General features: G+C 42.6%; 1 protein-coding gene and 1 long non-coding RNA gene across 3 annotated transcripts in view; one reads left to right on the forward strand and one right to left on the reverse strand.

Annotated features, from left to right (window-relative positions):
* LOC141154313 (uncharacterized) overlaps positions 1 to 17,239 on the forward strand; it is a 119,279-nt gene that overhangs the window by 94,325 nt on the left and 7,715 nt on the right. The window contains exons 1-2 of one of the 2 annotated variants that reach the window (XR_012247424.1): positions 5,890 to 6,533; positions 9,372 to 9,435. This is a non-coding gene — a long non-coding RNA (uncharacterized lncRNA). Of the gene's footprint in view, positions 1 to 5,889; positions 6,534 to 9,371; positions 9,436 to 17,239 lie in introns of those variants that run through there. The other variant, XR_012247423.1, reaches the window with a different exon arrangement.
* COL27A1 (collagen type XXVII alpha 1 chain) overlaps positions 1 to 17,239 on the reverse strand; it is a 285,000-nt gene that overhangs the window by 45,489 nt on the left and 222,272 nt on the right. Inside the window, exons 44-52 of the mRNA XM_073639999.1 lie at positions 17,058 to 17,111; positions 16,730 to 16,783; positions 16,219 to 16,272; positions 15,407 to 15,514; positions 15,221 to 15,328; positions 4,205 to 4,312; positions 3,165 to 3,218; positions 2,798 to 2,860; positions 38 to 91 (exon numbers count right to left, since the gene is read on the reverse strand). Coding sequence (XP_073496100.1) covers positions 38 to 91; positions 2,798 to 2,860; positions 3,165 to 3,218; positions 4,205 to 4,312; positions 15,221 to 15,328; positions 15,407 to 15,514; positions 16,219 to 16,272; positions 16,730 to 16,783; positions 17,058 to 17,111 — 657 coding nt within the window. The remainder of the gene's footprint in view (positions 1 to 37; positions 92 to 2,797; positions 2,861 to 3,164; positions 3,219 to 4,204; positions 4,313 to 15,220; positions 15,329 to 15,406; positions 15,515 to 16,218; positions 16,273 to 16,729; positions 16,784 to 17,057; positions 17,112 to 17,239) is intronic.

Here is a 17,239-nt window from a genome sequence, read left to right on the forward strand (position 1 = left end):
AACATGGAAACTTAGCCTTGGCCAAAAATCAACTTACTGGATTCCCAGGAGGTCCAACAATGCCCACTGGTCCGATTACACCTTCGTTTCCCTGGGGACAAAATATAACAGAGATGTGAGTTAGATTGGAGCTGTCCAAATAAAAGAAGTGGACGACCTCGGAAAACTTCCTCCAGAGTTGATCACATTATTACAAAAAAGTCAGTATCTGATGTCCATAAAAGTGCTGGACAGATTTCACACGAAATGAACGAAGAATATGGGGTCAAAGTGAGTCGCCAAACTGTGGTGCGACGGCTAAGAGCAGTAGGGCTGAATACACAAGATCCAGTCAAGAAGCCTTTCATCTCTGCAAAGAACCGGAAGGTCCGACTTGAGTTTGCCAAAGAACACAGCCAATGGAAAAAGACAGATTGGTCTAAATTTTTGTGGTTGGATGAATTCAAGTTCAATCTGTTTGGTAGTGATGCCAGCACTATATATACCGCCCAATTGGAAAACGTAATGATGGAAGGTACCAAACACCTACAGTGAAACATGGTGGTGGCAATGTCATGGTTTGAGGCTGTTTTTCTGCATCTGCCATTGGCTCTCTGCATAGAATTGATGGAAATATGAATGCTACCATGTACAAGGATATACTGGAGAATGTAATGCTGCCACATGGTAAAACCAAAGTAGTCAGGGGATGGAGATTCCAGCAAGACAATGATCCTAAGCACACATCCAATTTAGTCAAAAACTGGTTAGCAAAGAAAAATGTTCTCCTGTTGCAATGGCCAAAGCCAATCACCTGATTTACACCCTATAGAGCAGCTTTGGGATGAGTTAGGGTGATGAGTTGGGGCCCGTTCCCATAGCAATAAAGATGAATTGTTCACAGATATCCAAATGGAATGAAGCAAGGTCCCTCAAGATGTCTTGAATCCCCTCGTGGCTTCAATGCCCCCTCAGTGTGTGGTTCAGTAATTACAGCAAGAGGTTATGCTACAGAATACTAAGTTATGGCATTGTACAATGAATTACTCTCTATATTGTCATCAATAAAGAGTAGATGCAAAACTTTTGGCCGTCAGTTTTCTTTAATTAAATGACCAGACTGATATTCAAAAGCATTGTGGGTAATATTAAGGTCTTGTATGACGACAACTTCATGGACTTTCAATTCATCACCAGGGACATGACACCACAACAACCAGACAGAAGGAATCACACTTTTAAAAAAAAATGCAAAACTTTTGGTCGACACTGTATGGTCACTGTGTCGATACTATGTATGGTGTCACTGTGTCGACACTGTATGGTCACATACGATACTATGGTATGACTGCTAGGTCACTGCACCTTAGTGACCAAGCCTGAATGGGCCTTAGGCTATGTTCACACGTTGCTTTTTTTCATGCTAATTTTTACCTGCGTTTTACAGTATTAGCAAAGTCAATGAGATTTAAGAAGTCTCATGCACACAGCTTGGTTTTTTTGTCCTCAGTATTTTGTGCAAAACCTTGGGTTTTGCAAACTGCAGCATGTCATCACTTCTTTCAGCGTTTTTCACCCATTGACAGAAATAGGTAGTGGAAAAAACACTGAAATAACGCAGGTATTAGGTTTTGCTACGTTTTTGGTACCAAAACCTCAGGAAGTTAAATTAGGTTATTTTTTTTGCCACTAAACTTTATCAGCATGCACAAGAGACAAATGAACACTGACAAAACCACACCAAAAATGCAGCAAATACAGCAAAAAATGCAGCAAAATCTCAGGAAAACCTGCTGTTTTGAGGCTGCAACTTCAATGCCAAGAGAACAGGTTTTGCTGCAGAAAAAAAACCGCAGCAAAAACTCAACGTGTGAATAGCCTTAATGATCACTTTTTTTTTTCTTCTTTTTTTGGCTCTTCTCTTTTCAGCAGTCATCATTTTTGGGGATTTTTTAATTGACGTATATGTATGATGCTTTGTTTTATGAGGGGAAAATTGTAATATTTTTTAGCACTGTGTATTCTTTTTCTTTACAACGCACATATAGAAAAAAACAACTTTTGGTTTAGTTTCTCTTGCTTATATTTTTTACTGTTCACATTTCACACTCAATAATCTTTTGAATAAATTATGTAGGTTATTACAGACATGAGGAAACCTAATATGCGCACATTTTTTGTTATACGTATGTACTGAAATTATTTTATATTAAAAAAAAATCTTTTCTTCTGTGTTTGTTGTGAGGACTTATTTCTTATTACTTTTTTGCAGATGTTTTAAACATTTTTTTTTTTACATAATTTGTCTTGCAAGAGATCATAAACTATCTGTAGGGAACATTTTTTTTTTCTTTTATTGTTGACTTTCTCTCCAAATGCAACTGGGGCATTACAGGAGCCCCAGTAACAGGGGAAACCGGCCCCCTCCTGTGCTAGGCTTCACTGGCAGAGCTGATCTGGATCTGCTAGTACACAGCAGTTCTGCTATGCCAACACAAACATGTGATCCCCGGCCCTAGAGAAGCATCCCTACTGCTGATGCTTCTGTTAGCCTGAAAAAGAGATAACAGAATCGGTAATAAACCCCTTCCATCTTTTCCCCAGGGTCCTCATCCATGCTGGGGACCAGACATGCTCCTGCTAGTTTGCAGTAACTTTAACCCTGTGCAGTGAATTTACAATGACGTGGGGTTAAAGCTCAGGACCAAGCACTGAAAATTTACGGTGCATGGTCATTAACTGGTGTATGTACATGAGGATGTGCGGGGAGCAGCAGAACAAAATAGCCCAATGGCTGGAACAGTGGAGTACTACTTACCATTAGACCAGGAGGTCCTTTAGGTCCTTGAATGCCCTTATAGCCAATGTCACCGGGAGGTCCCTGCAGAAATTGGTACAGTAATTGGTTCCAGTATCCCAATACAGGATATCCAGTAGCCACATAAACCAGGACTTCCCATTACTACATGATCCGCTAACCCAAACCCACAATCTCCACTTTGCCCACACAGCAGACCAAAATGTTTCACCATTTTGGAAAACTGCGTGTTTACTTCTCCCCATTAGAAAGAATGTGATTCATTTTGATAACATACAGTTATGTAGTAAAGTCTATGTGCTGGGATGACTATCACTGAAGCTTCACACATTCACAAACATTGGCAGCAACATAACAGAACGAGTACCTTTGGTCCAAACAGTCCTGCCATGCCAGGAAATCCAGTTTCCCCAGGGTCCCCCTAAAATCAAGTTAGAAAGCATTATAGGTGGCTCGTGAAAATGCACCAAATATACTAATGCCTACGAATTGGAAACCTCCAAAGCTCGGACATGTTAGGTAGTTTTGTGCATGACAATGATCATAAAATGGCATTAACCGGCCCTGTATTTACGGTCATGACAAATTTTTAAGTTACATTTAGCTCTAAAAAATAATGACCACAGACATTAGACAAATGTCAGCTGTAACCAATCACTAATGATCGGAGGCGATGGACAGGTTGGATTGGATTTTATTGGTAAAGGTGAGACCCAATTTTAAAGCGGACGTGTCCCTATGTGCCATAATTTTCTATCCTGCTACTGTGTCCGGGAAGAATGACGCCACCGGAAAGGAGATCAAATTGTATCTAATGTTTCAGATTTTTCACTTTCTTTGATTTATCCATTCACTTAAATGAAGAAAAAAACAACGTGAACATTTGTTTGTCTATTTAGACAGAATGCTAAACAGAGAGCACAGCATAAAGTGAAGCACCCCTTAGACGGTCGTCCAGTCCCCCCAAAATCAGAAGGTTTAATGGTCAATATGTAAGGCCAGATTTAGACAAAAAAAATTCAACATATTCCATTGGGATTTAACATTAATTCATCACCATTTTGTGTGCAGTTTTTCTATTTTTTAATTAGTTGTATATTTTTGAATGCATCAATAGCCCTGACACAATGCTAGATGTGAGAGCACCACGATGGCTATGAACAGCTTACACCCCAGTATCAATGAATGCACAAAGTACTGACATGACCGGAGAATGTGACAAGTTCACATAATTAATTGCTAACTAACAGAACAGAACAAATGGTCGATGGGCACAGACTGTATAAAACCTGTTCTCTTTTATCAGATTTCTTTTACATCTCAGTGTTCTATTATAAAGCGATTTCACAAAGTTCATCCATTCCACTCTCCTCGCTGCCAGGTATAGTAAGACCGAGCATTACTCACAGGTTGGCCTTTTGGCCCCCGCTCTCCTTTGGTTCCAGGTAGTCCCATGACGCCTTCCATGCCACGTTTACCTGGAACTCCCACCTGACCCGGTAATCCTCTTTCTCCCTACAAGGAACCATGAAGAGTATTGTTATGATGAATCCACTTGCCTCCGCTAGTCAAACATCTTATAGCAAAGAAAAAACAACAAGACCCATATAACTGTACCATATGCTGTCAATGACATATACCACAGGGCTCCTTCTCTATACATGCGTACATGTAGACACCCCATGGCTGGTTTAATCCACATTTTGTTCTTCATAGCTCTTTAGCTTGTGTGTTTTTTGCCTCATGTTATATTACATCCTACAGTGAAATGTAAAACGCTACACACAAAGGTTTATGTAGATATAACTTGAACATTTTAGCGTATGTTTGTTTAGCACAATTTTATTTCCTGATATCATAAATACTTCCAGAACTTTTGGAAATAATGTCTGGACTTAGTAGAGGGAGTAACTTCCAGCCCAAAAGATTTTCTATAGTTTACTCTAAAAAGTGGCATAAAGTATAGCGAAAATCTGCGCCAGTTTAGATGGTGCCTGGGATGTGCCAAATATATTTAAAAGCTCGCACCTCTTACCTATCCTGTTAAATCTCTAACATTAGGAGATTATTTTTTTCCTTTAAAGCTTTAGAGAAATTTTCTTCCTCCTACACTGTAAATATTCCAAGGTTCACAAGAACACATCCTAAGTGTCCCATGTGCTCCATCATGTGCGAGAGGAAACCTATTACCTGAGGTGTGTGCAGGACGTGACTGTTATAATTAGCCCTGGTGCTGGCATATGACGGGAGGAAGGGGCTGCAGAACGCGTGGGGATATCTGTTTTGGTGCTTTCATGTCCTGTCTGCTATCCCTGTGTGACCCAGCTGTCTATATTTTTACCCATACACACGTCTACATTGTAAAACTATACTACATATACAATGGTGAATTCCAGCAAGACTAAAAATAAACCAAAATGGCTAACTACAAAAATCTTGTTTGTTTTTTGTTTTTTTTTATTATAGTTGTCTGTAAACAGCAATGTGGTAGCCACTTTTATTTTCCAAAGAGAACTGTAATCTGATTAGTTGCTATTGGTAAATACCCCACATACATCAGCGCACTGTAATTAATTCCACTATTGCTACGCACATATAAGTGAGAGACACTTAGTTAACAGTTTATGATAAAAAAAAAAGTGTATGAGCCATCCACCATGTATACCTCGTCGATGGACCACATCTCTCCTGACTCGTCTCTCTGTGCCTGAGGGCCTCATACGTAATGGGGAAGAGATAGGATCCAGCTAAGATCTAATTAAAAACTGTCTAGGAAAGATGGGTGGATAAGGGTGAACACCCAGGAGCTTCAATGCGCCCCAATGCACAAAAAATAAAAACAATATGGACAAGGCCAGCCAACCTATAGTGTCAAATTAATACACAGGTGCATTTATGCAGGGTTGTAATGATGACCAGGCCCATGGGGGAGGGGGGCAAAGGTAGTTTTATCTTAAAGTGTATTTTGGACACACCTCCAGTTGAAAACTACTAGCTCCCTGCCCCACAGTTACTCTACAGCCACAGGCCTATCAGGGGCCGGCAGCCACAGAGCACACCGATGCCACGTCGCAGACAGGGCCTGTGACATGATGCTGGCATGACACCACTGTGCTGCCGGTGCTCTGCAGCTGCGGGCCTCTGATAGGCCCTGCGATTGTAGAATAAATGGGCAGCTGGGAGGAAAAAGGCCGAGCTGCTCGCTGTGGGAGAGGGGGCGGGTGAGAGATTTGGAATTTTTTTTTTTTTTTTTTTAATAGTGTGAGGAGCTCTTTGAAGGAAGACTGTGGCATCACAATGGGGGCATTGCTTCTAGAAGGGGGCCACATAAGGGTACAATATGAATTTATGGGGGACAATTAATGTATGGGAACCACATAGAAAGGCAATATTACTATGAGGTCCACATAGGGAGGACATTATTAATTCATGGGGCCACAAAGTGGATTATTATTATATTGGGGCAACAGAGGTGGCAGTTCTAATGTATTTGGGCAGAAAGGGGACATAAGCATTACTACAGTATGGGAGAAACATAGGGGAACATCATCATTGTAATGTATTTTATTTTTGTGGATACTGTTACTGAGGAACAAAAGAGAGGTACTGTTACTGTAGAATTGGGGGAAAAGTGGGGAGGGTGCTCTAGAAGCGATCAGTCATAGATGTTTGGAAATTACATTATGCAGAAACTAATCTTGGCTGGAAGAAGCCATAGCGGCCTGCGACGTCATTGGTGAGTACCTGGGGTAACCTATACTGACACCATCAACTATACAGTCATTGTATGGGGGGGTTCTGATTATTAATACAAATCACTGAACTAATACTCATTATGGTAGTACTATTCGGACAGTATTTGGTAGCAATATGTGGTCATGGGGAGGCAGCATTATTTGCTTCTTGTATAGCGATATTATTGGTCTTGGTATCGTGGACTTTCTTTAGTAATAGTGTGGGGATAATATTTGTTATTCTTTAACAACATGATTGTATTGCTGAGAAAATTATCTTATTGCTGTGTTTTCCTGTCAGATTTATATAATGTGTTTACTATTTGCCCCTGAGCCTATAGGGCTCTAATTATGCCACTGCAGCTATGCCATGGCCATGTTTATGCCATTTTGGATAAAAATATATGTTAACAAAATGCATCAGAACACTGCAAATAATGAATGCATCACTTAATAGAGTCCATCCATGAGTGACAGCTTGTTGTTACTTAACAGTTTTTGATTACATAATGTGTAAGCCATCCACTAAGTACCTCACATTTGTGTGTGTAGTAATAGTGGAATTTATGTAATCAGTATTTGCAGAGCGCTGATTTACTTTGTTAGTATCTACCTAAAAAATAAAAAACAAAACTAAGCAAATCGGTACTCGACTACCCTGACTTCCTTGCTTGGTCCTTTGCTGGCCACCTCCTGTGACGTTGAGACCCTTGTGACCGCTGCAGCCAGTGATAGACTGCAAAGATCACATTCCCTCATAGATTGTAGCTTGTGATCGGGGCCCTCACTCCTCTTGCTATGTGGTGAACTATGTGTTAAGCCCCCGTCTCACATAGCGAGATCGCTGCTGAGTCACGGTTTTGGTGACGCAACAGCGACCTTGTAGCGTCCCGAGGGTTCGGTTGCTACAGGGGTATTGCACCTCAACCAGAGGTGTGATATTCCACTCCCAGGTGAGGATGGAGTGTGGACCAGGGCTCAGTTAGCTGCATACATACACTACACACTCCCCATTTCCGGGGGACAGCTCAACGGTGCTCCCATTTATGCAGGCACGACTGACTAGGCTCGACGGTGCTCCCATTTATGCAGGCACAACTGACCATGTCTCTGGCTGGAGTGGGGAGGGGGGAGAGAGCCCAGTGATGTAGGAGCAGTAGGGGACGGTTTCTGGAGCATAGGAAGGAGCTCATTGGGTGCAGGTCACCTGAGCTCAAACACAGAGAAGCAGATAAAAGGTGGGGGGCATCTTAGGAGGGAGTTGAGTACAGTGGAGAAGTGACAGGGAGCAGGGTCTCTGTAGGAGCTCTGCTCAGAAGGCAGGCCTAGAGAAAAGGCTGGAGCCAGAGAGGGAAAGAAGAGAAGGAGAAGAAAGGAAAGAGGAGAGACAGAGGAGTAGAAAGGCTCCAGAAACAAGAAGGCAGAAGGGACCCTAAGAGAGCAGAACGGACAGAAACCGTTGCAAGCCCACGTTATATCGGGTGAAGGGTCAGGCCGTGGAAGGGTACCGGATTCCCAAGTTGGTGGAGGTAAATCATCCCTCAGCCAAAAACTGGAGGTCGTGATCATTTATTGGTGCGACCCCTTGCTACACCCGCTAGGAAGGCACCACATAGGGTCAGGGAAACTGGCGCCAAGTTTTACCAGAGAAGGCCCGAGGCAGCTGGACAGAAGCGTAGTCACTTGTGGGGCACGAGAGGCCAGAGAAAGGATAGAAGGGGGTCCTGTGCCATACTCCTGAATTGCCTGGGGGTTGACCGAGCCCCTCACCTGGTGGACGCAGCACGGCTCAGGCAGTCCTTGCCGACGGAAGTGACTTGGATAACAACTGTGAGTAAAAGGCCTGAACTGCACCATTGGACTCTGTGCGATTTATGCTGCGCCTGCACCATCACCCCCAGCATCCACCTACATTGCCCTGAGGCTATACTCTTCCTGTGGGGAGTTATTCTATCCCTGTGCTGCACACCAACACCAGCCTCAGCGGTCTGCCTTGCAGCGGCGGTCACCCCTGACCGCAATCCACGGGTGGCGTAGTCGGACATTCAAAACACTGATAAATAGACTGCCACAGTTTGGTCTGACCACCCTGAGCCACGGGATCGGGTTGCCACTACTACCCCCATCAGCACCGTACACCAGAAGGCCCGGTTCCGGGTACCCCACGGCCCAGGGGGCGAGTCAACCTCACCAGCGATGTCGGTATGTGAGACACTTTGCAGCGATCAGGCCCCTGCTGTGAGGTCGCTGATCGCTGCAAAGTGTCCTGGACCATTTTTTGGTCCTTGCCCTCCCGCTGGTTAGCACACATCACTGTGTGTGACCAGCGGGACCAGCGATCAGGCTGGTAACCATGATAAACAGTGGGTTACTAGGGGCACATGCGCACTTAGTAACCCGCTGTTTATCATGGTTACCACTCTGCTATGGTTAGCGGTAACCTCCCGCTCACTGTAGCAGAGTGGTAACCATGATAAACAGCGGGTTACTAAGTGCGCGTGTGCCCCTAGTAACCCGCTGTTTATCATGGTTACCAGCCTGCTCCTGCTTCAGCAGGCTGGTATCCAGAAGCAGGACATCGTGGAAAGATTCTTTCCATGATGTCGTTGCTCCCCTGATCGCTGGTGAGCCTGCCTATTTGACAGCTCACCAGCGATCACTTAGCGACGCACCAGCGATACCGACCAGGTCACATCGTTGTCGGGATCGCTGGTGCGTCGTTATGTGAGACGGTACCTTTACTCTGTAATGTCTTATCTTGTTTGTACAAGTTTCCTCTGAACTGTGAAGTGCTGCAGAATATATTTAGAAATAAAAATTGTTATTCTATATTATTCTAGGATACAACAACATTGCATAAGCCCAGAGCGGCAGAGGACCAAGCAAGGGAGTCCAAGTGTTAAAGTAAGCGATTACAATGTGCTGGTCTTTTTTTACCCATCAAATCCACAGAAAAATTGGTACCAAAATCTGCAAGATTTGGTAAGAATTTGCTGCAGTTATTGCCCTTGCGATTTCTAGTAGTATTACTGTGAAACTTTTCAACAGCAATTCTGCCTGGTGCATTTGCACCCAAACAAAACATTACAAGCTGCTCTATACAGACAGCCGGGTTCTCTGACTGGTCACTCTTCACCTTCTCTCTACTCTCCTGAATGCTTAGCTAAGCTCAATTTTTATTTGCTTGATTTAGATGTGAGCTTAGTTAAGTGTCCAAGAGAGAAGAGAGCAGCTGTGGACAGAGCAGTCAGCGCAGCTTGCAGTGTTTTGTAATACATGCAAGCTACAGAAAACAAAGCTGTCCCAAACATATCTGTAAATGCTATGGACATAGCTCTATGACTTTTTTTGTGCATTAACATTCACACTTAATGCAATCACAATGAAGATGTTATCAATTTCCCTAAAGAAAACAAAAGACAACTTGGAAAATTCAGGTCTAAAAGGTTGAGGAGTGATAAGCATCCACAGCTGGTGACCACTTGCTTACTTTTCACCCAGTATGAACTGGAGGAGTAAACTTTTTATTAAGTGGAGCTCCCTCTACAGACCAATTTAAAGAAGGCCATATCAGTTCTGTGATGCAGAGTTCTGTGTTTTTTTGTTTTTTTTTTAGCTTGCATAAACCTGTTACAGTATGGCAAAAGGACATACAGTGGGGAAAATAAGTATTTGATACACTGCCGATTTTGCAAGTTTTCCCACCTACAATGAATGGAGAGGTCTGTAATTTTTATCATAGGTACACTTCACCTGTGAGAGACAGAATCTAAAAAAAAAAATCCAGAAAAATCACATTGTATGATTTTTACATAATTAATTTGCATTTTATTGCATGAAATAAGTATTTGATCACCTACAAACAAGCAGGAATTCTGGCTCTCACAGACCTGTTAGTTTTTCTTTAAGAAGCCCTCCTACTCTGCACTCATTACCTGTAAAAAAAAAAACAAAAAAAAAACAAACAGTCCACACACTCAATCAATCACACTCCAACCTCTCCATCATTGCCAAGACCAAGGAGCAGTCTAAGGACACAAGACAAAATTGTAGACCTGCACAAGGCTGGGATGGGCTACATGACAATAGGCAAGCAGCTTAGAAAGAAGGCAACAACTGTTGGCGCAATTATTAGAAAATGGAAGAAACACAAGATGACTGTCAATCTTCCTCGGTCTGGGGCTCCATGCAAGATCTCACCTCGTGGGGCAAGGTTGATTCTGAGAAAGGTCAGGAATCAGCCCAGAACTACACAGGAGGACCTGGTCACTGACCTGAAGAGAGCTGGCACCATAATCTCAAACATTACCATTACTAACACACTACGCCGTCATGGATTAAAATCCTGCAGGGCACGCAAGGTCCCCCTGCTCACGCCAGAACATGTCCAGGCCCATTTGAAGTTCGCCATTTGCCATCTGGGTGATCCAGAGGAGGCATGAGAGAAGGTCATGTGGTCAGATGAGACCAAAATAGAACTTTTTGGTATCAACTCCACTCGCCGTGTTTGGAGGAAGAAGAATGAGTACAACTCCAAGCACACCATCCCAACAGTAAAGCATGGTGGGGGAAACATCATACTTTGGGGGTGCTTTTCAGAAAGGGGGACAGGACGACAGCACCGTATTGAAGGGAGAATGGATGGGGTCATGTATCGTGAGATTTTGGCCAACAACATTTTTCCCTCTGTTAAAGCATTGAAGATGGGTCATGGCTGGGTCTTCCAGCATGACAATGACCCGAAACACACAGCCAGGGCAACTAAGGAGTGGCTCCATAAGAAGCATTTCAAGGTCCTGGAGTGGCCTAGCCAGTCTCCAGACCTGAACCCAATAGAAAGTCTTTGGAGGGAGCTGAAACTCAATGTTGCCCAGTGACAGCCCCGAAACCTGAAAGATCTGGAGAAGATCTGTATGGAGGAGTGGGCCAAAATCCCTGCTGCAGTGTGTGGAAACCTGGTCAAGAACTACAGGAAGCGTCTGATCTCTATAATTGCAAACACAGGTTTCTAGACCAAATATTAAATTCTGTTTTCCCACAGTATCAAAAAATTATTTCATGCAATAAAATGAAAATTAATTATGTAAAAATGATACAATGTGATTTTCTGGATTTTCATTAAGATTCTGTCTCTCACAGGTGAAGTGTACCTACAATAAAAAATACAGACCTCTCCATTCTTTGTCGGTGGAAAAACTTGCAAAATCGTTAGCATATCAAATACTTATTTTCCCCTTTATAGGTGGTTCTCATAGAAAGCAATGGGAAGGATACAGCAAGTCTCTATACTGTGGACTTGGGACATATCAGATGAGTTGTCACGTGGAAACAAAAGGTTTCATTGCTCATCTTTATGGCTCTGCTGGTGACACAGAGCAGACACAGTCATACATACTGAGGTTATGATAAAGGCTACGGTCTGGGCAGAACCTGAACTTGCATAAAATCAGGCCCCTAATATTGACATAATAGTCCACAATACCGTGGAGCTTTCCCATGGTCCACTCACCAGCTGTCCTATTGTCTGGCTGTAGGTTACAAGATTTTAAGGGAAAACAAAGGAAATATATAACATTTCTGACAGATTAAAAAAAAATCAAACATATTAGGAATTTGTATATGTTGGTTTCAAAAGGTGGGGAACTCTATGTTAGGCTTTCGTACGTCTGACATTCATGATATTAGTACAGACCTTCAGCGGATCTCCTGACCCGGGCTCAACAGCTATATAGGCTGCTTATTTCAGGTCAGGAAACTCACGGCCGGTCAGGACATTGCGGCCTGTTCTTGGACAATGAATTCCAGATGTGTAAAACTGGCTTAAGGGGGCAATTCAGTCACTGTACCTTCTACTGGTGAAGTTAGTTGACCTGGGACCTCCCTCTCTGTTTTTCAGATAAAAAAGGCTGTAAGAAAAGCTAAAAGGGATTTTCAAAATTAGACAAACATGGCTGCTTTCTTTCTGAAACCGCACCACACCTGTCCATAGGTTGTGTCTTGTATCAGCTCCACTGAAGTGAATGAGACTGAGCCACAAAATTAGACAACCCGTGGGCAGGTGTGGCGCTGTTTTTGAAAAAGAGCAGCTATGTTTTAGTAATCCTGAAAAATCCCTTTGTACTGACTACCTAATTTAAGAATTTTCACTTTATTTCAACCACTACATTCTGAGACCAGAAGTAGGATCATCTCCAAGATAAAACAAGGTTGTTATTTCAGGGATATCAAAGTTTTCATTATTTTATGACGACGGCTATGTGGACAGTCTGTATTAAAGTCGGCTATAGGTGCATTCACACAGCCGATCTAGACCTCCAAATGAGTGTCCATGGACTACAGCCCGTTTACTCAGGCTGACTACTACTGATGGGAACAGAAGAAATGTTCATATGCTTGTGCTGTCCCCATGCAGAATCATGTTGTCGGCAGCACATCCACAAGTTTACACGGTGTGATGTGCTGCTGCTAACAATGACTTTTATGCCAGCATAAAAGCATAAAGGGTCCAATCACCCAACAAGCTTATGTTTTGCTCATATATCAATCAGGTGATCACAAGCATATCTACACTGGCCAATCTGAAATGAGTGTTCTTATGAATGGCCATTCAGTGATTATTGGCCTGAAAAAAAAAATGGGTTGAAAATACCTTGTAAAAATTCCTGAGCTCCCATGATTCTGCAATTTGTTTTCCATTTTGCACTGCATCGCTCCATTGCAGAGATATTCACATTTGGTTCTTTTTTTAGAGCTCATTATGTGAAATCTCGGCTTTACTGTTCAACTAATAACATCCGGGAGAAGTGTAAAAGTGCACACTCCCAGGGAAGATTCTGAAGAAAAGTCTGATTGGACGGCAAAGCAGAGATTTCACATATTGCCCTTCAAAAGCAACAAATGTGAATACCTCTGCAATGCAATAACGCCGTGCAAAAGGGAACAGACCGGCAGAATCAGGGGAGCTCAGGGATTTAATTTTTTTTATCTTAAGTTTCAGGTCCTCTTTCAATGCACCTTTTAAACAGTGTACATTCGACCCATTTGTTTGCAGTATATGTTTGTATATAGTACATATTCCTTACCAAGGCATCCAACAAAAAGCATAAACCATACAGTATACTTACTATATAAAATGTGGCCATGAATGAGGCAGTTTTATACCTGCCAGAAGCAGCTCCACTCTAGTCCATGGCCTGGGTCTGGTACTGCATCTTATTCAAGTCATAGCTGCATTACCAGAAAAAGCCCATGGACAAGAGTGGCGCTATATCTAGTTGAAAAAAAAAAACAAGCAAAACAAAAACCTTTTTTTTTTCCTGATTTTAGAATTCCCATTAAAGGGAACCTACGGTCATGTACATATTTCCCTGTACATATAACTCTGAGCTGACCTAGTTACTAGACTGTACGACTGTGCACAATACACATATTCCCGAAGTGCAAATCAGGAGTCTGGAAAATGACTTTCATACTGCAAAGCAAAGAGGAGGCATAGTTCTCTCTGACCGGCACTTTGGGTTGGGGGGGGATTTAGCAGGATTAATTACACCAAGTGGATCAGAAGAAAATATTGTCAATGGGTTAAAAAATGCCCAGAACAGGGACCACCTCCCATAAATTGAAGCTTCTTTTATCAAAAGGAAAAATAAAACAAAACTCAGAACTTCTAGTACAAATCATTGCAGTAAAAACAGTGAAATGAAAGAAATCTGCAAGCATTTATCTGTGGCCAGAGCTGACATTGGAGAGTTGTGTACAGCTGTGCATACACCTCCGGCCAGAAGAGATCCCACAGGGAACGCACCGCACACTCCTGACATCTGCCGAATGTGCACCATCAACACAATATGGAAGGTTTAATCCTCCTCCAAATCACAACTGTACATTGTTGTAGCACAATAGCCAATTCCCATAGTTTATGGATCTTGTCCACTAGAGGGCAGCAGATAATAAGGTTTGTTTTAGCCATCAGGCTGAGATTCTTTTGGCATACAGTAATGCCAGAGGATACAGAGTATCTAGCCTTATTGGGTCACATGACCTGTGAGGACCGGGTAAAGTGCAGAATGAAACCCAGAGGAGATGATAATGGCCATTTTCCACTTTAATATGAGTCAGACTTGCTCCACCTGGATACGCTGAACAGACATAATATTGGAGAGCGAACTCTGCTCATCCGGAGTAAAGACAAATAACATAAAACACATAATGTGATGCGTCTCCAAACAGATAGCAGACATAACCCCAGTACAACCAACTAATAAATGTAGCCATCAGGATAGGACAGTATACGGACATATCCGATTACAAGGTGAGCCATCAGCACATGCGATGCTCCTCCTATGCTCTACCCCACAGGTTTTAATGATAAACCCAGGGGGTCAGAAAATCCCTGACTGGCTCGGTTATACCAGGGGTAATTATCTCCTAAAGCTTCTCGTGGTGCCACTCCTGGCAACAGGTTGGTTTTGGTATTGCAGCCATTCACTTCAATGGAGATCAGCTGCAATACCAGACATAACCTGCAGACATGCGCAATGCTGTTTTTGGAACAAGGCAGCCATGTTTCTGTTTACTGAATTTCAATGAAAGGAGGCAGAACATGGGAATCAGAGATTGTTCATTGCTGGCCAAAACAAAATGTCTGCGTCAACAAGCTGATTATTAGTAGTGTATACACAGCAATTACCCTGAGTCCAATTGGTCCCTGAGCACCAGGTAATCCTGGCACACCATTGTTTCCTCGCTTTCCGGACGTGCCGGCAGGGCCAAATTCTCCATCATCACCTTGTTCTCCCTAGGAAAGAAAAAATAATAATGAACTCACCTTTCACCTGATGGATTATAAAGTATTGCACACAGACGGGACACTCACACTCAGCCCAGCGGTGCCATCTTTTCCTGGTATTCCATCTGGCCCTGGAGGACCCTCATGGCCTAGTCTTCCTACTACTCCTCGGGGTCCGGCCATTCCTACTGCTCCCTAAAAACAAGGATGTACAATCATGTTACAAAGATGAAACCGTTCATAAAAATTTCACAACCCTTGATATCTGCCTCTTGCTTTTCCTGATTAACCGCTGCTATGAACTACTAGTGATCTATAAAGTGATGTATTCTCAGAGGCACCAAGTATCCATACAGGTCACAGAGCCCTGAGGGGATGCCCAATATATTAGAGAGGCTAGAGATTACTTCTTTCAAAACAAACTTGCTGCAGAACATCTTTTAAAAAGACAAGCAGGAACTTCCTGTCATAAAAGGTGTTCTGCTGCATCCGAAGGTTGGCTAATATACACTGCAGCAGCAGAACCTCTCAAGGAGAGAGAGAGGGATCTGGGACAGACTTTCTGTAGGGATGAGATGTGCATGTAGCGCCATCCCTTGGTTGCTTGTAGTATTTTTCAGTCTATGTAACACAAATTATGAAGAGAGTGAAACATTTAGCTTGATCCTTTTGATCTGCAGGCAGATAAGCCTCTGCTAGATGACTTCTGTAGTGGCTTACTCCGCCCTCCCCATAGAGAACACAGGAACGCTTGGCCGAGCATTATTATGTACAGGTAAGTCGGGACTGATATTGGATGGCCAGCCAGCATGGGATAGTTGTATGGGCCACAAAGAGGAGCAAACACAATGGAATTTGCTACTCTAGAGAAGTATTTTTTTGCGGGGAACTTCACTTACAGGTGGACCACGAGTGGCGGCTTCTCCCGATTTTCCTGGTTTTCCCTTTAAACCCTAATAAAATGAAATGACATTGTATATGAAGCGAGTTGAAATCTACATTGTTTTCTTCTACACTTTACCTGTAATTCAGCCCTCAGAATTATGAAGTTTAGAAACTAAGACAGCTGTCATTAGATGACTCAGTGACATAATGCCCAGATACTGAGGGCCATCCAAAGACTTCTGTTCATACAATTCAATAACGTCCTCCATTATCATTGTGCGGTAATTTACTGAAGAACAAAATGGACTCTACAGGATGGTGATATCTCTGGATACACGAAAACCAAAATGGAAGCAATTTTTGGTGAGAGTCTGTCAGGAGAAAATATATTTAACTCTCACAAGGAGGAGACACAAGCTGATAAAAACTCCTGTCATAATGAATAGATGAAATTAATTGCTCCTTACTCTGGCGGTAGTAACCTGCAGCTACCATGTCTATGTGCCTGTAATCTGCACAACCTACCATCGCGCCTTTGGATCCCTTTAAGCCCTGAAAACCTGGTGGTCCAGGATGGCCCTGCAAGAAAAATAAAGATAGATTTAATGCCTCAAATACATTAAGGGTGCTTTCAGGTATCATGCACATATTATACAAAGGTGATTTTGGCCACATTGCTTCTACCAATTGAAATCAATAGAAGTGAAAATCTATATAACAAAAAGTGAGTAGTTAATGACCATGTGGCCCAATAACGGTGTAATCACATACCTGTAATTGGGCACACCCCTTACCCAAATTGTACACATTCTTCACAAATTATAGGGATATATAGATGCATGCAATAACTTACTGGTAAACCCTGTTGTCCGGCTTTTCCTCTGGGGCCTTCTGGTCCTTCTTGACCCTGTATAGAAGTAAAAAAATTGTTAATATCTGCTTGAGAATTAATAAAATTACTTCTAACAGATCTTCTGTATCCTGAATGGATAATTATTAATACAGGACAGATTTACTAGTCTCATGTGTCCACTC

The sequence above is a fragment of the Phyllobates terribilis genome, unplaced genomic scaffold (genome assembly GCF_046119375.1).
Source record: "Phyllobates terribilis strain yellow unplaced genomic scaffold, ASM4611937v1 Scaffold_7__3_contigs__length_470593459, whole genome shotgun sequence".
Lineage (NCBI taxonomy): Eukaryota > Metazoa > Chordata > Amphibia > Anura > Dendrobatidae > Phyllobates > Phyllobates terribilis.